Source organism: Zootermopsis nevadensis, unplaced genomic scaffold (genome assembly GCF_977971745.1).
Source record: "Zootermopsis nevadensis isolate Lab colony 2312 unplaced genomic scaffold, Znev_1.0 Znev_ptg000011l, whole genome shotgun sequence".
Lineage (NCBI taxonomy): Eukaryota > Metazoa > Arthropoda > Insecta > Blattodea > Termopsidae > Zootermopsis > Zootermopsis nevadensis.
Genome location: NW_028259143.1, coordinates 3,879,644 through 3,904,419, shown reverse-complemented (window position 1 = coordinate 3,904,419; position 24,776 = coordinate 3,879,644). Strand labels below are relative to the sequence as shown.

The 24,776-nt window shown below is 41.2% G+C and overlaps 1 protein-coding gene across 12 annotated transcripts in view; it reads left to right on the top strand.

Annotated features, from left to right (window-relative positions):
- numb (NUMB endocytic adaptor protein) overlaps positions 1-24,776 on the top strand; it is a 50,234-nt gene that overhangs the window by 11,056 nt on the left and 14,402 nt on the right. For 2 of the 12 annotated variants that reach the window (XM_087347110.1, XM_087347105.1), the window contains one exon: positions 13,086-13,143. The exons of 2 other annotated variants lie outside the window; for them this stretch is intronic. Coding sequence is in view for 5 of the 10 variants with exons in the window: in XM_087347102.1 (XP_087203228.1) it covers positions 16,395-16,505 (111 nt within the window). In the remaining 5 variants the exon portion in view is untranslated. Of the gene's footprint in view, positions 1-3,395; positions 3,818-13,085; positions 13,144-14,723; positions 14,904-16,323; positions 16,506-24,776 lie in introns of those variants that run through there. 8 more of the 12 variants (XM_087347109.1, XM_087347107.1, XM_087347108.1 and 5 more) reach the window with 8 other exon arrangements.

The window sequence follows — 24,776 nt, the reverse complement described above, 5'->3', positions numbered from 1 at the left end:
TTGGGTAATTCTTAAAAGTAGACGCGGCTCATCCCGAAAGCCCAAATTGTCCTACCGCATAAACAGTTCTGTATATGTAAACAAGTATTAAGACATAAGACAGGTATGAGTTCTGAGTTTTATAAGCATGGATGTGCTCTTAACCAGCAGCATCTGTTTACACAGTGGCATTGCCAACATGCCCCCTATTTTACGTAATTTACCAGGGCGCTCCGAATTAATGGTAGTGGTAATATTTCCTTCAAACGTTGCGCTGTTTACAAAAATAAGAGAAAATTGCATAACACGTTGTACCAAATGGTAGTTTCGTAATAAAACTTGTGAAGCAGTGTAAACCTTGTCTAAGTGTAAAGCTTGATTTGGCGTATACGAAGTGACGTCACACATCCTTATAAAGACCGTGTGTTTTACAGACATTTGCCATTAGCAGTCCTCCGTCCACAAACATACGAGCGATGTCTTGACAATTAGTTGAGGTTGATATCCCTGATTCTTGTTTGTACCGGCCTCATTGGCGTCTCCTTATGTTACTTGGTATTCAAACCTAGAGACTTGGGTTGTCTTGGCCGTGTAGACCCAAGACGCGAGAACGTGAAATAGGATCGTTGTTGCCAAGGCTGAGAAGAGCTGCGAAACGCTGAGTAAGCAGAACGTATCAGTGAATTACGTGGTACCTCTTACACGAAGAGAGAATCTTCTTTGGTATATTTATTGCGTCTCAGCGGTAGATTTCGACCCGTCATCAAAAGACGTATGTAATAATATTTACATAAAGAAGGAAGGCCTTGCATTATGGATATTTGAAGGCTTCTGTTTTCATAAAGGAATTCATGGAAATGCTATCGCTCAGATTTAAATATTGACGGTTACATTTGCGGTAAATTAATTGAACAAGTGTTGATATCGATCCTGTAAGAACTGGACTGATTAAATTAAACAGAAAATAAATGCTTCCGCTGTTATAAAATAGGTGACGTGACGATAAAGAAATTCACAAAAGTAATGCTCCTCTATCAATGCAGTTTTTTTTCAAACGAAAAACATTTTATGGGCCATTAGTTTAATCCTTTAAATCCTAATGGTAATTATATGTACCGCATGTTTTAATAGTTTGTAACTCGGTTTTGTGTTTGTGGATTTCGTATGATTCTCAGAGGAGACTGATTATTTTCTTAAGTAGCATTACCCAGTTGATAACTGTTGTAGTGGTGAAGTGAATTTAGTGTTTTCTTTGCGGTGCGGGCTGAATTCTTAAATGATATTATGCGAACTTCGGCTTCAAAGGGTTGATTAATATATTATTGGCAAAATGAATGAGCGGTTCTGGATTTTCAAGTTTAGAACTGTAATTGGTGATAAGTCCTCTCCTGATAACCAATCACGTTTGTTTAACAGCAGTGATTTATTCACCTTGTGTGCAGCTCCACAATGGAATAAAATGTACAGACGTGCATGGTAGTTACGAATTCATTGCTGAGACGGATATGATTAGATCTGGCTACTTCCGGTCTGGTAGCAAGTTCCGGCGATCAATAAATAACCACAGGACGGGGGGGGGGAACTGCGACTAAGATCGGTTGCAGTGAATTTATCTCATAGCGAAGTTCACTTTCAAAAATGCCACGAGAAGTGATTAATTCTCCTGTTCCTTATTTAATGCAGTGCAGTGGAACCTCGAGACAACGCTGTTTGTTGTACCGCGGATTCAGATATTCTGGGGGCGTTTGCTTCCTTCACTAATAACGCGGGTACAGAAGCTGTCCCCCCCGAAATTGCGCTGAATACGCCTTTCCTGATAGTCGATGGTAAATGTTTACGTTCTGGGTTCTTGCAGTAAATACACGTGGAGGGAAGGAGGGGTGTAATTTGTATGTTATTGTCAGACGAGCGTTATCATGGTTAGGTTAGGTTCACTCTGCAGTCAGTCTTTGAGTGAAGTTGCTGGTTTTAATAGGTCGGAATGGCAAGCATGGTAAATATGTCTCCATAACTCATTTCTGCGGCCAAACAAAACATCCGTTGTAGTTAAAGTACTAATGGCTCTCCTATCTTCAGAATGTTATGAGAAGACGGTCCATTACCGTACATTTTACATCCTGAAATTGAATCATACGTACAGCGTCATTTAGATAAATTAGCACACGTTTTCACCTTTTCTCACTTTCCTTGTATTGTACGCGTAGGCGACTGTCTCCCGGAAGTGTTTCTCAACATTTATGGTGCCAAGAACCCCCCCCTCCCCCCTCCAAACAATCTTCCTGGTAAAATTATCTAATTCTTTTTGATAAAACAGATTAAACACTGATCGATTGAAGTAGATAGAAGGTTCTGTTTTTCGAGGCTTGTGTTTTATTTTAATGTGAAAGTAAAAAAGGTGCTGATAAGAGCTTAAAACTACAGCAGTGCAGCCAGAAGAGTGGAGTACCCAATTCGTGGAACTCTTAGGCACAACTTGCGGATACACAGGGTGCCGCGGAGGTTGTGAGACATAGGATGGAATGGTGGTTCGGAAAGGAGTCGTCGGGCTCATTCGCCTTCATTTGTTGAGGACAGACACGAAACACTGGTATCCAGCCAGAATTCGGACGGTGTATTTTCCGTATTCGAGTAACTCGCCGATTGCCAGAGTTAATAGAACTGATTTCATTCATATTAAACTCGCTGTGTTGGAGGATTTAAGGTCTTCACGGCGGTGAGTCTGAAGACGGCTGTCTCCTTGGTTGATGCCGCGTGTAGACTTGTAGAAGCTTACCGACGTTTCAGAGGTCCTTGTTGCCTCCATTATCAGGGCGATTATACCAGACTACACGGCAAAACAACACAGAATACAGCCATATTCTAAACTCACTGCTTACCAAAGCATTTGTCACCACCCGTTAGTAGCTTTCACGTCGGTTATAATCCGATCTAATGAAATTCTTGGATGTGGGGTGGAAACACCTGGCCTTTCTTTGCCCCCCCTCCCCCCGGTCGTATACACAGGTATCCTATAATCCGTCGTGCAACACAGACGGATGTGTTGTTTGATGATGTAGGTTACGGTGTGGAGTTGTATGTTTTTGGAATGGCATGTGTGTCAGCTGTTGTATAAGTTTTAGGCGCGTAGAAATGTGAAGTTGTTTGGTAGGTGCGAGCAAGCTGGCAACTGCGAACGAGCGAAGGCTGCAGTCAGGTACTTTGGTTGAAGGAGAAGGCAGCAGGCCGTTGGTAAGATCGTGGCGTCTGTCGTTTTGCATACCAACACACCTCTTCTCCGACCCTCCAGGTCTTCATGCGAATTGCTGGGAGCCGAGAAAGTCAATGCTTTTGCCCGTCAGCAGAAATGCACGTTTCGGTTTGAAGTTAATCACGGCCTGTGCACGCGCCGTTGATAAAATTCTCTGTGCTTATTTCAGTGCTGGAGAGTTGTTGAGTTTTGTGAATTGGTTACCAGAAGCAGCTGGAATCTTCATTTTCTTTTGCGGAAAGTGGAACGCAAAGTGTTTTACGTATTACCCGGTTTCAACTGTGCGTGTGTGCAGTACGTCGTGATTATCCTTGATGGTGCTAGTAGTAATAATAATAATAATATTAACTGTGAACTGTGATATATTTTTGTGATATAAGTGCCAAAAGTGGATTAGTGCAGACACGGTTACGTAATTTAAACGTGTGAGTGAAGAAGTGTTTGGTATTACTCGAGTTGTGGATTACGTATCACTTGGAGTGGTGAAATATTTACGTTCCTACTTCTGTAATAATGGGTCAGAACGCTTCAACACATCATGAGCCTTTGGGCAGAGCTAAGGCTGCCAGGAGATCGCTCAGACATGTCAAGGTATGTCAAAAATTTTATTACGCTGTTTATAAAATCCAATTCATGAAATTTTACAGTGTGTGTGGAGGATAACAGAGACTGTGCCCATTTTAACAGTGATGTCGCAAGAAACATTTCCAGTTATGAATTCATTGTTGAAGGATAATTGGAATTCTCTATCTGTTTCCGAACTGGTTAGCCTTGACTCTTGTTGCTGGGTGTTCGGAGAGACTGTTAGACGGAAAACCTGGGGATTCTAGTGTCTGCATTGCTTTCAGCTGCAGACAGTTTCGTAAAAGTTGGATAAGTAGCATCTTTGAGTTGAATGATACGGAGGGTTTCATATTGACGTTTCAGAGGTTAGAACAAGTTTGCTGTACATTTCACTGGTTGTTGAGTGACGTAATAAGAGTAAGGAGTGTGGAGTATGGCCCATGTTGTTCGTCATTTTTCTAATTTCTCCAAGTAAATACGGGAAATTTGGCCAAAAGTCTGGAAGTTTAAAATAGAAGATGGATTTATTCTCGTATTTGTTTGCCGTCCTTAGTAAATGTTTGGCTTGTGGCTGTTGGTAATGGTTGCATAACTTTTTCTTCGTAAGGGGAATTGTAAGGTATGTAATTTTTGTTATGAATAAACACGCTTAGACATCTGACACATTCTATAGAAAACGACTTTTCAGTTACGTTTAGAAACTTTTCATTCCCCCCCCCCCCCCCACACACACACACAAAGAGAAGTTTCGTGCGAATTTTGTGTTCCGCGAAATACATTTACCAACTCCAATTCATTGTACCGCTTTAGTTCTCATGAATTCATTTCGAATAAAACGTCTACACATGGCAGATATCTCTCCCTTTTTTATTTATCTGTTTTCGTATTCGAACGCTAATATATGAATAGGTTTTACCTTCCGTGCTTTACAAGACTGAAAGGTTTATAATGCAAATATGTCTTTCATATGGTAACCACTTGTTTCTGTTTCGTACGGCTACCAGGCAGTGAGTTTGTCATCCACAGACGAAACAGCATGGAAAGTGAAATCAAGCTTTTGGTGAATTTGTTCGTCGTTTTACATATGAAATATAAAATCCAGCCTATAGTTAGAACGTTCGCTTCGTATGGAATATTTTCATCATTGATTTTCTTTGTTACAGTCACGCCAACGCCACTGATATAACTTGAATTCCATTAAAATTTCCGCCACTTACATGTTTCTTAAAACACGCATTACATTTGTTTTGTAAAGAAAGATTTTCTGCATGGTAGATGTTGACCGATGTCTCTGGAAGATCTTACCACCTCCATCTTGTGGATGAAATTTAAGACTTGGCATATAACATTTTATGTTAGCCAATTCCACTTTAATGGACCGTCAGTAGTTTTCCCTTAAACACACAAGTATTTCTAAAATAACAGAACGGCTGGTTCATAAATTGGGTAATGAACATCAATTCTGTTCCCTTTGTGTGAGTTTTACGTCGGATTAAGGTTTATAACGGCGTAACCTGATTACATTTGCATACGAAGTCTGTGTCCTGACTGGGCAATTCACTGAATAGGAAATAATGAAAGGGTAGAAAATATTTCGTACAATTCAGATTTCATCTCACGTTAGCATTCAGTAGACGCCGTCCATGCTTGAAGTCTATTTATTGTGCATGATAATATTAAATTCCTTGCAGTGGGGAAAGAAAAAGGAAACTTGTTGGGTCAGAGATGGAGCCCTTAACTTAGGACCGAGGGTGTGATAATGTCCTGCTCGGCCTCGTGGGGCGATGGTAGGTGGGTATGGAGCAGGGTTGGAATGACGATTATCAGGGGGGAAAAAGAACAACTCGGAGAGGAATCTGCTGTAGAGCCACTTCGTTCACCACAAATTAACACCTGACAATACCCGGGGCAACCCAGGATTGCGTGGTGAGAAGCCTGAATCTAACCTAACCTGAGTCGTATGACAGATTCTCATTAAGTTAATCTTCCTTTTGTCTGATTATAATCAGACAAAAGGAAATATAAAAAAAGCAATGGTTGATAACCAAATTAGAACTCGGCTGTAACTTTTAACTGCCGCGTAGATTGCAGCGTAGTTTCAGTAACGGTTTATGTAAAATTATTTATTTTTACACTGCGGTCGGTATAAGCAAGTGGAGAAGACTCCTCAACTATAATGGGGGCCATACATTCTGAAACGGAGGAATGTATGTTTTAGCTCAACGATCGGTATCGTGGCTTGATATCGTGAAGCCAGAATCCATCTTCTCCTGGGTGATGCTGAGATATTTGTTCTCACATTTCTCGCCTTCATGCGGTGGCCAAATAGAACTCTCGTCTGTTACAGGGAACGAGTGAGTGACTATCGCGTGACTATTATTCTCTGCATCTAAGTTTAGAACTGCACAAGTCGGACGCTCTTAATATTTCACCTTTCGACTTCATTATTCTAGATTGAATGTGGGGGACACTTGAGTGAAGCCACCTGCGTCTGTTTCAGCTTTGTTTCCCAGCTCGACCTACAGTGGACTATTGAAATGGCACGAAATTCAGATTTTTTACAGTTCGATATAACGTTATATAACATTATTACACGATGAGGGTGAATCTGTTGATAGTTTTTACCTGATTTTTTTTAAAACTCTGGGCATTGACTTGAACTAGAAAATGCTCTCTCCGAGTGATTACTGTTCATTTGCGTGGTTAACACGAGTATGTGCTCACAAGTGTTTCCGGGGTATGCACCCATCCTTATAGACAGCCCATCCTACAGATATGAGAAGGCCCACTGCAGTCAGTCGTGAGTAATTAATTTGCAATGTATTTATCCCTTCCGAAACACATCGATGAGCTGATTTCTGAGGAAGTGAAGACTGATTCACGTAATTCGGCGCGCCTTTAACATAACACTCCCTGAGAGTCATGACTCAGAACACAACATTCTAATCCTTTAAACCAGTAGGATTCAACCTATTTTGTTCGCGTACCCCCAGATATAATTTCTCTCCAACTTTGTACCCCCAAAATTGTTGGTTTATAATTCAAGTTATACATAGTATATAATCTACATCTAAAATAAATTAAATAAATTACATTACTGATTATTCAGTGTTTATCATAAAATAATATATATTTTCTTTTAAATTTCACGTACCCCCTAAGATGTCTTCGCGTACCCCCGGGGTTACGCGTACCCCCAGGTTGAATACCACTGCTTTAAACACTAATGATAGTTGTATGTTTCACTTGCTTTACAATTGAGGATCTTTGCGTTTTACCAGCAGGATGTATTTGTGTGTTTTTTTTATGATTCTCAGAACAAGCAGCGACTATTTCTTGAAATAGCACCAGCCAGATCTTTGTTGTAAGCAGTAACGAAGTTGCATCATTCGCCTGACACATGTAAAAAAAAAGTATCTTATCAGTAACTAGCAGCTTAAAACGATATTTATCGTAGGTGATACTGCTTCATATATGGAATGACAGTGGTTCGAACTTCGAGGTCTGACATCTCAATAGATTTTACATCATTTTCCTCGATTCTTCTGGGTGCAGTATGGCAGAGGTATTCAAACTTATTTGTTCGCGTACCCCCAGATATAATTTCTCTCCAACTTTGTACCCCCAAAGTTGTTGGTGCATAATTCAAGTTATGAATAGTATATAATCTACATCTAAAATAAATTAAATAAATTACATTACTGATTATTCAGTGTTTATCATAAAATAATATATTTTTTTTAAATTTCACGTACCCCCTAAGATGTCTTCGCGAACCCCCAGGGGTACGCGTACCCCAGGTTGAAAACCACTGCAGTATGGGATATTACTTTAGAGTAGCTCCACATTTTTTTTTATATTTGCCAATTCTTTGTGTGATCACCCTCGATGGGTGTTTGGTTTGTTACCATTTTAATGGCCGATAATGTTTCGGAGTCTCTGCCCTGCTCCGTCGAGGCAGTGCCACTGTCGGACAAATACTATAGTACTGGTTCTTTTATCCATCTTACCGGTGTCTTCTTCAGTGTTTTCTGTTTCCGTGACAGTAGCAGCGAGCTCAGGCTCCCTTACCCTGCGAAAAATTCGCGTCAGGTACTGGCTGCTTAATGATCAGAGTGGACCCATATCCGTCTTAGCGAGAAGTCCGTGTCATCGGTCAGGTCTCTGCCGTCCTGGTGATGGTCATATCTCTACAAATCGAAGCAACCCACCCGTCTAACTCGGGTGTACATTTAAATAGCCTGTTCCGTTGTACCCGGATCTCTTTGTGTCTTATTTTACGCGTTGTTAACCGGCCACAAACGAGGGAACTTTGAGTCATCGACCGCAGGCAGCATTACTAACGACTGACCTACCGAGTCACCCGGCTTGTGACGTCAGGATGAACGCTTATCGATAATATCCGTGGAAGAACCGCTGGTTCATTCATGCTACGAACATGGGGCTTCATGTAATCACGACTGGACTGATTTTAATAATGCACTGTTGATACCAAGTTGACAATGATAATAAAAACACCTTCAGTTCGTTTATTCTGCCTTCTTCAGGGCGCAGTGGTTTTATCAGTTGTATACGGTAAGATCTATGGGCAGGATCTGAGATTCTCACGGTGGCGAGTACGAAGATGGTTGTCTTCTGGGTTAATGTGCCGTGTTCTTATAGAAATTTACCGACGTTTCAGAGGTGCTTGCTACCTCCATGATCAGGGCGATCGCCATGTATTTTCAAATGTCCGGATGTTCTTTTAAAGCTGAACTCTGCGAGTCGGAACACCGGAAGAACAATCAGAAATGCATCTGTGGCATTTAGAGTTGGCGTTGAATGAAATTAGTAAGTAGTGTGCTTCAGTGCTGAATGCTGTGCTGTTTCAAATAAGAAAACATTCCACTTACTACAGCGCAGGCTTGTTATCTAGAGGAATCTAACTTTGAAACACTGTATCGGAGTATGTCATTGGGTTGTGGTTAACAGGCCTGCATCACCGTTCAGTAATAATGGTTTCTCGGCCACAGTGTAGGTAAGGTACAGGGCTGGCTTCAGAGTTAACGTTGTCTTTCATAAATTGCGTAATTGCCGATTACAATATGTAATTCAAGTGTTTTAGCTCTTGCTATGATTGTCGTTCTCTGCCACTGTAATGCGTTATCCGATGTCTGAAATGAAGTAGAAATGCACTTGGGATTCGCCTAAAACTTGTCCAGATGACGTGACAGCCGCTGAGATGCCATTCTGATGACTCAGTAGTGTCCCCATTTGTGCCTGATTCCCAAGAGATCTCGTGGCAGAGGCCTCCGGAAATAGTAGGGTTATGTTATCCTGAATGTTCCTCTCTCTGGGTGAGAATAGGGTTCTAATCGGTATTAGGCTTAGAAACATAACGAAACTGAAAAAAAATTATCTTACGCCCACACACAAAAATTGCTGCTTGGAGTGTTATTGAGTTGTCAAGTTACTCAAAATCTGAGGTACCATTACCAGCCCAAACCACAGTTTGTGCCAATGTTTGGACATCCTTGTAATGAATAGTCTGACGTACGTTGCGTCTCAGAAATAATATCTAATACACACATCTACCATTCACAGTAGTGCATTCCTTCGATATGAAATACGAATTGAGGTTCAAGCCATTTGTTAATACTTCTGTGTCACTAGGACGTCGTGTTCTGGTAGAAGCCACATTCTTTGCTCGTAGGTCTACCTATCAGAACTTCCATAACTTGTTCTTTGACAATCTTGTCTGGAATGTAGATGGAAAGCGTGATTTATAAACTTTAAAATACTGCTTTGAATTCCGAATGCTTTTCTAATTATTCCAAAAATTTCTCCACCCTGAATATTTTTCAGTACCAGACTCCGTTACCTTCAGCGTTTTTACAACATGGGGTTGGATGCTTTAACCATTTTCGAAATGACGTTACAAAAATATTTGTTTCGTCACGACTGTCTGTCTGTTACATGTAAAAAAACTGCAGAAATACTAAACGTATTTTCATTAAATTTTACGTATATAATCGAGTTTTAAAAATATTTCTTCATACATTTCAGTTCTGGTAAAATTCGGACAACGTTATCGGGCACGTGAATGTATACATGCGTTTTTGCGTGCGAAACTGACCTTGAAACCACTCGGTGGAATCCCCATCGAGACGCCTCGCCCACGCAACCACAATGGGGAATCCCCGCGTGACTTTTCGTGACGTTATCGTATATAACCTTGCCAGACAGGGACCAAACATGCCCACTCGACGTTACTGGCGCGATCACTAAGAGACACTTCACAAATTTAAATTCTAGAGACAGTAAGAAAACAAGGGAGCCAGAAATGTTCTTGTGTGCAAACATTTTCTTGTCTTCTGGGTTAAAACGCCGTGAGAATCTCAAATCCTCCAATATTTGTCAGAATTTTACTCATTTCTTCTGTTTGAATATAAATATCAGTTGTACCCGTTCTTTCTAAACATCTCAGTTGCACCTCACATGTGTCGAATTCTTAAAGGAATATGGGTTGTACGGGTAGGAAAGGGGTAGAAGCGAAACGGAGTCCACCCTTATGGCGGTTTGTACTCAGCTGATAAACCCCCAGCAGTTTTTCTTATTGATCTTACTTATTTCTGAAGGGCGTTACGGGCCTTATACATGACGTTCCCTGAATCAAGGTAGAAATTACTTGCGCTAAGCAGCTGACCGTGTTTGTGTCTTTCCTGAAATAATATATTGGTTTTATTATTATTTAGTGTTCTGTCTGACGACAGGTCCATATGAACAGGATCCTTCCATCCTTTTCTCGGACTGGGACCTGTTCATATACGTTCTTGGCAGATGATCCAGAAGTGGTTTGCCATTGCCTTCTTCTGTGTGTAAAGTAAAGTTTGTCCCACTATACGCCATGTAGGCGTTTTGGGGTGAGAGGAGGTATAGCTCCTCTCTTCCTTGACCTCGGCACTAGATGGGGGTGAGTGGTCAGCATCACGCCCCGGCCGGCTTTACCCCCGGGAAAGGACCCCGGTACCCATTGTAGAGGAGGCTGGGTGGGCCCCAGAGCCGGTCTGGACGCAGAGGCTAGAGGAAAAATCCTGCCCAAGTAAAGTTTGTCCCACTATACGCCATGTAGGCGTTTGGGAGGGAGAGGAGGTATAGCTCCTCTCTTCCTTGACCCCGGCACTAGATGGGGGTGAGTGGTCAGCATCACGCCCCGACCGGCTTTACCCCCGGGAAAGGACCCCGGTACCCATTGTATAGGAGGCTGGGTGGGCCCCAGAGCCGGTCTGGACGCAGATGCTAGAGGAAAAATCCTCTGCCCCCGTCGGGGATCGAACCCCGGTCGTCCAGCCCGTAGCTAGTCACTATACTGACTGAGCTATCCCGGCTCATCTTCTTCTGTGTGTGAATGGAGTAATTGTTGGGATGCCACGGAGAAACCGGGGAAGCCCCCGGAGGAAAACTCCGTGTTGCCTAGACCACGGCCTTGCCCAACACAAGTTATAAATTCGGGCACCGCCTGGAATCGAACCCGAGACACCAGGATTGATTACAAGGCCAGCGTTCTAACCGCTAGATCACCGTGGCTTCATATATTGGTATCATTATTATATTTCGACGTTAAAATGTAATATGTTGGCTGTCCTCAGACGTCGAAAATTTTGGAAACACCGCAGTGATACTTCTGGTTCCATAAAGGGCGTACTTTTTTTTCGGACTGTCCTTCCAAAGAAGGATTCTGGGCCGTGAAGTTCATTTCATCTTTCATGGGTTTTAGCACGTGCTGCTACAAATCAGAGTGCGTGCTGTATCGGATTAGATCATTCTTGTGAGCGTGATTTACTGGTAGTGTGAATCATGCGTACAAAACACTGTTAGTGATCACGCAGTAACACAGTCATTCCAGCGCACTGGAGTGGTGTGATACCGTGGCCCGCGGTTCGTACCCAGCTCGCGAGCCGTGACGCGCCATTGAACGAATTCTTTTCGTATCAAACGTTCTTCTTCAATGTTCAGAACAGTCATAGCATGGAAGACAGCAGACATTACCTTCAAGTCCTTTTGATGATAATGTAGACCAATTTGTAAACAAAACGCGGCGTATGGAGGTATAGTGCCACTCATTTTTAACCTGATGGAGCGAGTAGTCAGCTTCTCGCCTTGGACGTTTAACCCCCAGGAAAATGCCCCCTGCCCCCGCTACCCAGCGATCAGGTTGATGGGGTGGTGGACCCCAGAGTCGGTCTGGACACGGTAGCGAGGTGAGAAAATTTGCTTCTGCTGGGAATCGAAGCCTGTGGTCATCGCATTGACTACAGTCGCCCATTGGTGTTGTGTATTTTAGTGTTCCTTTAATATTAGATAATATCAGTTTTGAGTAGCCGTTGGAAATTCTGGTGAAAGACGATAGAAAATTAGGAATTCGGTCTTTAACTAAACGGGAAGATATCCGAAATTATGATGTTCGTGTAGGGAGAGATCTAACCATCATCTTATGCGCCTAAACAAGTGAATTTGTTTTCTTAAACCTTGTGTGTGTACACAATGAAGTTGACGTTTTAAACGTTCGGTAAACACATCACAGAAATTTCCAAACATATTAACATGAAAATATTCGTCCATTAAAGTGACAGATGGGTTGTCAGATAACACCTCGGAAATAGGAGCTGGAAAATGGTATTGTATGTCTGTGGCAAATTATCTGAACGGTGAAAATTTGAGTGGAAATTTTACCTTTTAGTTGAACTGAATTTTGTTTCTGCTAGTGCTGAATCTAGGTAGGTTTATTCTGAATTACTCAAGATGGTCACAGGGTTTCGAGATGCACGCGTCACATTAGGATCCCTTTGCATGCCAAATGTGTCTTTCGCTATTACATCGGGTGTGGAAGGATGATATTAAAATGGATGTTAAATGTGGTTGGAGGGTGTAGGTTAAATTCATCTGGTTCACAACAAATGCCAGTGATTCTTGAACAGTCGTGAACTTTCTGGTTCATTAAAATGTGTTGACTTATGGTTCCGCGACTACTGGCTTCTCAAGAAGAATTGTGCTCCATGGAGTTGATTAGTAGGGTCATGCGTATTTCTGGCTTACATAAAATCTAAAATTGTCTTTTAGCTGCATGTTTTTTAATCATGTTTATCTTCTGAACAAGTGTAGCCTAGCGGTGTTATTCCAGACTTCTATTCAGGAGTTACCAGGTTTAATGATGTAATATATTCCTCACACCAGAAGCTGGAAGTTAAATGTCTGTTAATTCTTAATTAAGACAGAAAACGACAGAAATCATGTACATTGTTCTATTTTGTTGCAGGTACGTACTGACTGCATACCATTCGGCATGGACGGATGTATGAAAACGTTTGACAGAGGTAGGCAGCATCTTAACTACTCTCAGACGGTCGATAGCTGAAGATTTGGTTACCATTTTGTGAGACACCCTTTCGTTGTTTTCTGTCGTTCTATTAAAGAGCCCGATTTCTGTTCGTACTGATTTCTACAACAGCCGATACATTTTAATCTCTTATGAATATGCATTTGTTGAAATCGGAAAGTCTATTATGTCTAGTGACGTCTATTTTTACAATAAGAGCCTAGGGCATGGTAACAGATGGGCTAATCCAGTGTGCTATCGATCCAGGACACGAATGGGCGTGGCACGTGGAGGGAAGGGTGTGGGTATCTCACCCCTCGACACCTCTCAGGCTCCATCTTATTTCCTGTCAGTGTCTCAGCCTCCCACGCCGTGTGTCCCACATGACAATTGATTCCGTGACCTACTTCTTGTACGCATTTGTCTGTAAAAAGTTACGGAACTGTTGCAGAATAAAAAATGAAATTCTTTGTGTTGGATCAGGAGGTGATAAAGTTTGTGTGATTGTTGATGGACAGCACAGTAATGGTGGTTACTGTTGATGTAGGTGAGATTTCAGGTTCTCACGGCAATATTTTCATGCTGTTTCAAAACTCCGTTAAGGTACAGAATTATGAGTATACCATTAGATGGTGCCAGTGTATGGAGGTGTCTTGTCTGTCTTGCAGGCTGTTGCACCTTGTAATATCGTAGAAATTAACCGACGTATCGAAGGTATTTACCGCCATCATCATCAGGGTGTAGTGGCTTTAAGCGCTTCCTCATCCCTACGGATCGCGTATTAAAATCGTCAGTAGGCACAGAATACAACTTGAAAACAGCTTAATGGATTTTCATGAAATTTGGTTTCGACGTTTTCCCCTTGGCTATAAAGATGAATTACCGTTTAAAGTAACGATTACAGTTTACGTGTTACTTAAAAGACTTTGAATAAGTTGGGTATCTCAAAAATATTCACATCTCAGTTCACGTGCCCGTGACTTACAATTTTGTGAGCATACATTCAACCGTTTTCGCCAAAACATCTTCATTTGAATGCAGCTTTGTTATTTACTTTGAATGCGTAATTGTTTTCATGGCGCAAAAAAAAATCTTTTACGAAGACATTTTCAAGCACTTTGTTTCTACGCCGTGGATTTTATGTTACAAAGAATAAAATATCGTATAAAAATAGCACAGCTAACCAAGGAAATACGCTAGAAAATACTTCGCTTCAGATGTCATTTCTTATCTAAAACTACGTCACTTTTGGTAATCATTAATAGAGATACGGATTGTCTGAGCTAACACTGACGGTTCTGACTCGAAGAAACGTATCGTCTTTCCTCTTAAAGCAACCGACGATGCACGTAATGTGTTCATTTGAGGAAAAAATTATGTATAATATATGATCGGCCAAATATTATTGGAGCCCTAGCAAATCCTTGTCAGACAGTAATATGTAAGGTTCAGATGAGAAGGGGCGTTCACATGCGTTTGCATAACGTTTTAAACCAGTCTTGCTTTCACTCCGAAATGAATTTGTATCATGCCACAGACGTAATTTATCGAACATTCTATAGCCAGCCATCATTATAGGACTACTGTGCTGTAGCAACACCTTGGGACGAAGGTCAGATCGGATGCTGTGGCAGCCATCGAGAAAGCGTATTGGTTAGACTGCTTGCTTGCTGTTGGGCGTGCAGAGGCGAAACTGTTGCCGGCAGCTGCAACCAGGCTCTCACAGCGCAGTGAGGGTTGCGGCACGGCAGGGGCAAGGCAAGTCTGACGCAGGCCGAAGGTCGGACCTTTACACATTTCAGTTTCTGTAACAAAATCAACGCGTTCCTCACTGCTGTTTGTTTGAATATGTTGTTGTGTTAGTGTAATTTAATTTATTTTCAATAATCAGGCGTGAAAAGTAGTTCGACTTCGTTTAGTGTTCAGTAGGGCTGGAAAATTTTAGTGTCCTCGCTAATACCGTCTGAATAGTGTACAGTGTTGCTCGTATTTATCCAACGTGATCTTATAGATTAGTGTGCAGCTGTGCTTGCATGTACGTGTCAATAACAAACCAACTGCGTTTTTGTTCGTTCGTAAGTACCAGGTGGTCATTCTGCATTTAATTTTCTTGTCATCAGTAATTGACACGTGGAAGAAGCTTCTCGGTGTTATAGAAAGAATATTTTTATTACTTAATTACATAATCTGTGTTGATGTTCATGTTAGTCTGATAATGATCATGTCACTTGTATTATTTAAGTCATTCCGTGAACGCGTAACATGACATATTAGCAGAATGTTCTTCATTACATTAGCTCAGCGACTATCAGTTATCTTCTGTCGTTATAGATGCAGTTACGCAGATCGGCGTGAGATCATTGCTTTTTTTAAAATCGTATCTGCAGTATTGAGTATTCTGAAACTGCGTGTGTGTTGTGCTGTCTCTCCAGTCAATATCGTGATTCCCTAAGATCTTTTGTCAGATTGTGTGACTCCTTGGTGTAATATGAAATTCGTTGTACGCCCGTCTAACTAAGCTGAGTCAGACATCGAAGAAGTACGGTGTTAAATAGCATTTAAATAAATTACAGGGGTTTTAAATCCTTCACTCGTATAATGTGCCGGTTTTTTTTCATAACAAAATTCGCCTTAAAGATTAACTGCTACCTCGGGATTTATAATTGTATGTACAAGTTAAAATTGGTTTTGAAAATGTTGGTCTTCCCCAGTTCCTCTCTTCGTGTTTCATGAAGATGTTGGTTTCTTGTATTATTCTTCTGGGTTTGTAAACCTAACACAGTATAATTCATTTTATTTTCACTCTTATGTTTGATGTCTTCCTGATGCATTCATTGTTAATGTTTCGTTTTTATTAACTCTGTGTGCTGTGACGCAGGGACTAATACAACTTACTATTAGTGATGCATTTGTAAAATATTGTGTTAGAGGATCTAATATATGTAATTGTGACTCTGAAGGATAGGTATTGGTATTATTAGTTTTTCTCAAAATATGTTAGGTAGGTGCATTTGGAATTTCTCTCTGGCTGTCATAGTTTTTCTTCAGTTCCTACCTTTTATCAGTGTGTAGATAAGTGGAGTGAGATAATGTCTGTGGATGAAGTGTTGGTATTAGCTGTGCGTACGTAATCAGTAAATTTTGTGAGGGTAACTGGTATTTTATTTTGTTTGACAGCGGAAACTGCTTCAACACACTGTAGCCTTGACTTATTTAATTGAAGAGCAGACCCCAGTTTAAACAAGTTGTATGAATTTTCCGCGCTACTCTTCAGTGTACAGTAACCTAAGTAATGTGACTGGTGTCCAGCAGAATTCAAAGCAAGAGGAAGCATGGTTTGAATTTCTTCAGAATTCTGTGGTAATAAATATGGATGTTTGCAATCAGTGGTTTCCCGTATTACCGACAATTAGTTCGCCTTCATTGCCACGTGTGTGTTTTTATATGATGCATGACACCCGTGGTTATGTAAATATTGTCTTTATAGACATTTCAAATTGTCGTATTTCTTTAAAATAAGGAGCATGGTTCCTGTGCCTTTTTCTTAAAAGGAGGGATGTTATCGAGCGCAGAGCCGAAGTTTAAAATCGCAGTTCCAGTTCAGAAAGCTTCCAGATTTCAGAATTTAATTTGTGCCGTAATCAGGGTGGGGTAAGGAAACCTGCAAGACGTATCTGAATTACGCTTTCGATCCGCGGTTGTATGGAAGTTCGGTTTTGCTACCCGTCTGTTCGCAGCACGTCGAAGTAGAAGTTTAGTTAACTGCTGTGTGGAACTCGATATAAAATGGTATTTTGTTGCAAATACTCTTACTTACACCGTAGTCATTCGTTCCTTCAGTCGAGAAGGCGAGTTTTACGCCTGGTTACAGGAAATTAGGAAGTTTTAAACAACGTGATAAAAATCAAGATAGGATCCGTAAATCTTGAGGGCGTGAGCTTGTGTTTTGCGTTTTCACAGAGAAATGTTGCCCTCAGTTACAATTCGAGTCTGCAGTCTGTGAAAACGTTTATAAAAACAGGTCATTCTGATGAAGTGGAAGTTTGATTTATATTCAGAGAAGTATGATTTTTCTTTCTTTCATCAAGTCATAACCGAGTGTCTTTTTTATTTTTATTTGGTCTTAATGTCTGCTTGACGGTAATTAATTACAGCTCTAAATCATGTTATCACTGGAAATTGGTTGGTAAATCCTCCGACTTAACGCAGCTGTTCGTAAAATATTTCAATAGTTTGATTCTGCGCTCTTCTGTGGTTGAGTGACAGTAAATTCTTATACAGAGATCCCCTTGTAAGAAGTTAATGTAAGCTTAACCATTTAAGGTCAAATGGTAATTATGTGCATAATCTACTTTAACGTTCCGTAGCTCTGCGTTTCTCCCAGTGTTTGTGTGGATTTTCGTATAATTCTTAGAATAAACAGTGATTATTTCATTGAAGAGCATTAACCAGTTATCTTTGTAATGGTGAAGTGTTGTGTTTTCTTAGCGGTACGGACTGAAATCTTAAATATTGTTTAGACGACATAGGATTCAAAGGCTGACAACTGGCACTGTGTATGCACTCATTGTACGACGTTTTGCCTGTCCATGGGGGCAGGCTTACTTTCCCATATATTAGATGTTCATTTAGTAACAGAAATCTTCATGGTAATGTTTCCGACCATAAGTCGTGGCCGAGTGGATAGCACTTCTGTTTCCTGTTTGGTTAAAATCTAGGTCCGAATATCGGTTATCCTGACTGAGAGTTCTCCAAGCAACTGCTGGGATGTCTTAAATTAGGCCACGACCGCTTCTTTCTGTGACTTTATAATTCATTCTTAGTTAATCCTGTCATTCGACGCGTCGTTAAATAAACAAAGGAGATAATGTTTCTGTTCGTCGTCTACATATCGGGCACAGTTAGACGAAGCTGGTCCACTGGTAGCATTTTGGGAACGGAGCCTGACTGTATATAGTACTAAAATCGAAAGTAACAAGTAATCTTTGTTATCGAACACCTCGTCTCCCCAGTTCCTTGCCCAGTGCTACTAAGATAAGAATTTAGGCATATCTACTCGTTTATCTTGTCATGTTGCGTTGTCCGGTCAGTGGCCCCTTCTTACGAAGGTTCGAAGCCTTTGACACACGCGCGGTGTTGAAGAAGCTAATTGATAAATGCCGTAGGCAGAGAGAAATTTACCTCAAGGTTTTCTGCTGTTGTCCATCCACATCGACAGAATGGACCATTACGTAACGTTAACATTCGGACTGCACGCTGCAAATGCCTCGTCTTTTTTTACAGCATTTTTTTTTTACAAGTCTGAGAGAAAGTGACCTAAAAAATACGTGGTTTATGAGTTGACTAATAAATAGTTGTACACTTCACTAAAAATACATGAGAGCGATTTTGTAAAGAAAGGGGAGTTCTGCAGTTGGCATTGACCGTGCATTCTGCTAGCGGTCGATACCGAGGTTCTACACCGACATATTCCCCGGACCATATCGATAAGCGACCCGTACACTATGACCTTTGGGGCTTAACTGCTTAAATCTGTGTACGTTTTTCTCATCAGCTTCACTTCAGATCCCAGGATTTATTGTCATTAAACCATTTTCCGTCTAATCTCTACGCCGATAAGTCAGTGTTGACTCGTCTGTAAATCACTGTGTAATGTTTTTCGTTCTTGGAATTACAGCTTAATATATAGGTTACTGCGTCTTATGTATTTCGGATTGCTCTGATCGAATCCCAGTTGCGGGCTGACCAGTTCGGTAGAAGCGATTTCTCTCTCCCCTTTGTTAAAACATGCAACGTCTGGTTTCTCTCTCGCTCATTCTGTTATCTTATTCGATACTGCTTGATTTCATTACGTGATTCAGCATTCTTAAATCTTATAAGAAATAAACGTATGTCGCACATCGTGGTTTACTAGGGACGTCCTGTCTAAAAAAAAAAAACATATTTATTGAGCTATATCCTATCCGGGCATGGTTTTCGTGGTTCCCGTTGAAGCCAAACCTTATATTGGACACGTAGGCATAAATTTCAGAACTAGGTTCAAGGAACACATCAGGGATATAAAAGCTAATGAGCCTAACATAAGATTTTCCTTAACATATTCTGCAAAATAGACGCTTATGTGGCACCTTGGAAGATATAATGAGAATTCTCGAAGAGGCGGTCACATGAGCGCACTAGGTTAATTCAGCGTATATAATAGTGTCAAAAGGACGTTTATTTAAACGAAATAAACCCAGACAGCAAGAACCCCATTTTTGAAATCCTAATAAACTTCAGTAATACCCAAAGACCGTTCTATCCACCCACATCTACCACTCAGCATCAACCAACCACTTCAGTTCAGGCACAGCGTCCCACCGGCAACTACACTTACATAGTCCACTCTACTAAGTAGGTAAGCAGCTTAAGGCACAGCCCAGTACGTGGTGAAGTCAACAGCAGAACATTTGTTTACAAATTAGCAGCCATATCAATTTCGAACACCTGAAGATGATCACTCAAGGTGGAAACATGTAGTGGAATCTTAATAAACATCGAAACTTAAATAAAAAATCATCGTCGAAACGGACTGCCAACCTATCGTTCAACACACAACAGGATGTTCTTCTTAAAACATAAAAACTTGTGTTGTATAGTTTCGCCTCTTGTCAGTTACCTGATTACAAGATATTGTTTAATTTCGGGCTGGTAAGAGGTGTCGATGGCTTGAAGCCCATCTTCCTTGATTTGATCATCTTCATAATAATAATAATTGGTGAAGAGCACAGATCATGTACCGCCTCATTGTGATTCTTTTTCCCAGCCTCCTGTCACTTAATCAGTCCCGGGTTCAAACATTCTTGTAAGCACTGCGTTCTCAAACGCCTTAGATCTGTGTTCTTCCTTGAAATCGAGGAACGTATGCAAATGAACAGCGGATACGACACGCTGAAACCAGTCGTTGTTGTTTGTGACGTATGAAGAACACCAGAATTGACGTCAGTCGACCAGTTTATCATTTCTCACACCGCCCCCAAAGTCGAAATGATCTTTGGATCGACAGTGCATGGAGGCAGTTCGACTCGTGAATCTTCATTCTCAAACCAATCTTCTCCCCAAATGGAGACGGATTGCAATGGAGTCAAGGAGTTTTCAGGACTGGAATTCAAAGTTCTAAACATAATTCACGGTTAGACGTAAGTGGAGAAGTCTGGGAACATTACAGAAGACGGGAATGTGTAGTGAGTCCAAATCTTGAATTACGCCATTAGTATCCTTGTTTCTTATTAACAACGAACAAAAATTAAACGCAATGTTTTAAATGTATTATATTAATTTTTAATCTCGTATTCTTTTTGTTAAATCAGACTTTCATATTATTAATTATTGAGGGTGTTGCCAGGAATACGTTATATTGTAATTTTCTTGCAAAGAAAAAGTATGAATGCGGATTGAACAAGATCTTTTCTATTCTTGGCTTCAAAATTATTAGGCACATAGACTACAACAGTCTTGTTCAACGAGTAAATGTCATGGTCTCTCCTTGGGCCTGTATTAGTTTCAAAGCGAATCTCTTTAGCTGTGTACCGTTTTGAATACCACACCCCCCTACTTGCTCGAAACATAATTTTTCATCGCTCGGGTCCTGAAAAATGATCCATAAACATTTTGCTTCAGTCGACTGACTTTTATTGCTGTTTTACGACACGGTATGAAATTTCGCTGTTATTTTAGTATCGGCGTTACTAATAATCACTGAGAGTATAAACATCCGTATAACGGATTTGGAAGGGCTCCACACGCTTCAAATGGGATGACCGCGCCTCTGGTCCATTTCTGCTATGTGAAAGTTGTGTACTCTAGCAGCACTGGAGTTGTTGGCCATAAAAATGCGTGCTTATGTACAGAGTGGCCCAAAAAGATATATACACAGCAGCGACTTTGATGGCCGCTGTCAACTGTGCCACGAAGCTAACGGTAGCCATTTTGAACACCTTCCTTAGATTCGCTAATTCCCAATACTATCGTATGTAAACTTTATTGAAATGATTTTACTTCATTCATTGAATTTTTATTTTATTTTTTGGAGCACTTTTCACATGCTCTTAGAGTAGCAAGGTAGAGGTGCAACCTATCCTGCCAGTGGGAACCGCCCCGGATGTGTCAGACAGAATTGCGTATTGTTTAGTGATAATAGATTCAGTAGAGACTTCTTTAAATAAAGCTTGGTCTTAGCAGTAACATTCTGGTATACCCAGCCGTCGTTGCTCCGTTAATGCGACCTATCTGCGTATTCTCCCATTATACCGCATATAAAATTATACCAGCTGCGATATTTAATGAGCCCAGGTTGGCTGAACGGAAAATCTCGATCGAGTATGGGTTACGAATGTAGCCACAACCCATTGGCAAGTCTGACATTGAAAATATTAATTCTTTATCGTGTCATTAACATGAAGTACATCCTTGAACATTTTCTTCGCCTTTGAACAAACAAACAAACAAAAAAAAACCCAAAAAACCTCGATGTTTCGGAAGCTGACCCTGCCTCCATCGTCAGGCAGAACCATACAGCTTAGCCACTTGGGTCTATTAGAAAGAGCTAATAATACGGAATATTATTAACCTCGTGTGTATACATCTGTTTGGGACACCCTGTATGTTATGTAATATGCGTAACGCATCTGTGCGACGATTCCAAGCAGCAGATTTGGGCATCAAACAGGCATCGGTAGTCTTGAAAAGGGGATTTCTGAAGGGAGGTAGCTTGCAACCATGAAGTCTGACGAACTCTTTGAAGCCCAGTCTCCTCAAAATAATATTAAAAATTAAGTCCGTGCCTCAAAGGAGAAACACGTCACCATTACAAAATCGGATGGTAAAAACTGTTCAAAGAAATGATAGATATTTCTTTGAGAATCTTAAGAAACTCCTCCGTGGGCAAAGTGTGGAATCGTTGATTAAAAACAGGTGGTGCACATATTTACCACTGACCTGCAAAGTGTTAAGCGACGTATCACTTCCAGTTCGTCAGAGACGTAGAGATCGGGATGCCGGCTGGGAGGGAGAATAAGAAGAAGAAGAGGCCTTGCCTCGGACTGAGTCCGGAAGCAGCAGTAGCCAGGAAATAAGTACGCAGGGCAAACCATGCCCATGTGCTATTACGCAGTGTCTGACCATGGTATCGCCTCCGAAGTGTGGCTAGAGACTGCATTTTACCGTGGTTTGGGTCATATTGGGTGGTCCGTTGACAATTATTACTTTCGAAAATAGACATTACCTGTATTTTATAAAATTGAAGCTTTTATATTTAACTGAATTGTAGGGGCAATGGAAATTAACATTTTAGATTTTGATAAACAAATTGAGGAAATCTGAGATTTCAGGTTCTCACGGCGACGAGTATTAAGATTGGCTATCTTCTGGGATGTTGCCCCCAAGGAGTCGTGTAGATATTAACCGACGTTTCAGAGATGCCTACTTCCTCTGTTATTATTAAACTAGTTGTGTTGGTTATGGAGACAGTAAGTACCCTTGAAAGATCGGTCAGTATCTACCAGAGCATTGATCTGTGAGGTCAATGATTTGTTCACCACCTCCTAGTCACAGGATAGGCAGTTAGGTGAGCCCCTTTGGTTAAGAGAAAAAGGCGTGCTGTCACCGGGGATTGAACCTCGGTCGTACACTTTGCAAAGATGCGTACATTCTACTCGTGCTCCGTCCCACGCGTCTCCGTAAATGTGGACGCTTTTACGAGCCAGGGCAGCGCCATCAACAGGAACCATGTTCTCTGCAGTGTCGGTCGGTGGAGTAGCTGTCTGTACACACCGGCAACAGTCTTACGTAATCTGAGTCACTGATTATATACATACTGAAATAATTAACCCTTTCAAACCCAGTGCTACCTGTTTCTACCATCTGCCTTGACACCACTAACTCTCCATTTTGCGAACACTTTGTATTTTGTTGTTGTTGTTAAGAATCATTGTCAGTGTAAACAGCGATTTATTCCCCTTTGGAGTATTGACCAGTTGATCTTTGTAGTTGTGAACTGTTGTGTTTACTTTGCGGCACAGACTGAATTCTTAAATGTTATTTAGATGAGCTTGAGATGGTTCGGTGTCAGTAGCATACTTTGAGATGTAGTCGGTGCAATAGTTTTTGGCCGGTGGAATTTTCAAGGGGAAGGCTAGGAGCGAGTCTCTTGAGCGGTAGTATAATGCTGACTGCACCGAGGAGCCTATCGGACTGAACGCCCAAACAAAAGAAATATGCCAACCGCGCCACCTCAGGTACATAGAGTAGGCCCGTCCGCCAGCTCCACCGGCCAAAAACTACTACGCCGACTATACTAGAAATACAATTCACTGCAGACATCGCATATCGAAGGAATGCGTGGCGCTAATGAACTGAAAGAGGATGGCCCAACCAATATTAAGTCACAGAACGGGTGTTGGTATTCCAGGCATTTGTGAGGTTATTGCTTGTATTTCTGCTGTTGTCATTACGTATCATCGGGGTTTCCAGTGTCCAGCGCATTGCTTTACTGAGGCTCCTCTGGTTCTGGATCTCATATGCAATTAGCGACAGTCGGCCAGTAATACTGAACCACATCCGGTAAGGTTCAGTTCTCTTTGTGATAAACAACAGACGCGCAGAATGTAAGGAAGTTAGTTGAATTAATTTGACCTTTTTGCAGTTTGTTGAAGTATTTGGGTTGTAACGTTAATGTTTAACAACTCATAATTAGACATTAGTCATCAGTGCCGACGTCTTGTTGGTATGAAATGAGAAGAAATAGTCAACTATCAGCTTTAATGTAAATAGAAGCAATATTTAGAGCTTTTAGTGGGGCTTTGATTTGCAAGTGGGTTGTGTTAATGACTTGGAAAGGCAGGACATTGAAGTAGTGGCAGGGGGGAGACATTACTGCTTCATTTATGGCAAAAATTGTAAGTTACTTTTTTATGTATTTGAATACTTATTGTTGTTAATGGCGTTGTTGTTGTTGTTTTGTGTTGTATCACTAGTTCTCCTTCTAGCACTTTTGCTTAATGCGGAGGCGTTCCCTTCTGTGTGTCTTCAAGCATAACAGTATAAGGTGTGTCCCAAAAATATGTATACACAGCAGCAACTTTGATGGCCATTTGTCAGTCAGTTGCTCACCGCTGCTAACGGTGGTCGTTTTCATCACCAACACTAGATTCGTTAATTCCCTTTGTGCCAATGCTGACGTATGTAATGATTTAGTTTTTTAAAATGTCTTTTTGTAATTCAAGGAGCCGGCGTAGCTCAGTCAGTGACTGGCTATGGACTGGACGACCGGGGTTCGATCCCCGACGGGGGCAGAGGATTTTTCCTCTAGCCACTGCCTCCAGACCAGTTCTGGGGGTAAAGTGCAGCCGGGGCATGATGCTGACCACTCACTCCCATCCATTGCTGAGGTCAAGAATGGGTAGGACCTAACCTCTCCCCCCAAGCGCCTACATGGGTTATAGTGGGACAGCTTTTTATGTAATTTATTGAATGTGTGTATACATAGTTTTGGGAATGTAACTTTTTGCACACTCTGTGGAGTGAAACATTTTTGCTTGCTGTTCATAAACAATCTTGGCAGTGGTGATTCAGAGTAATAATTAGTTTGCAATT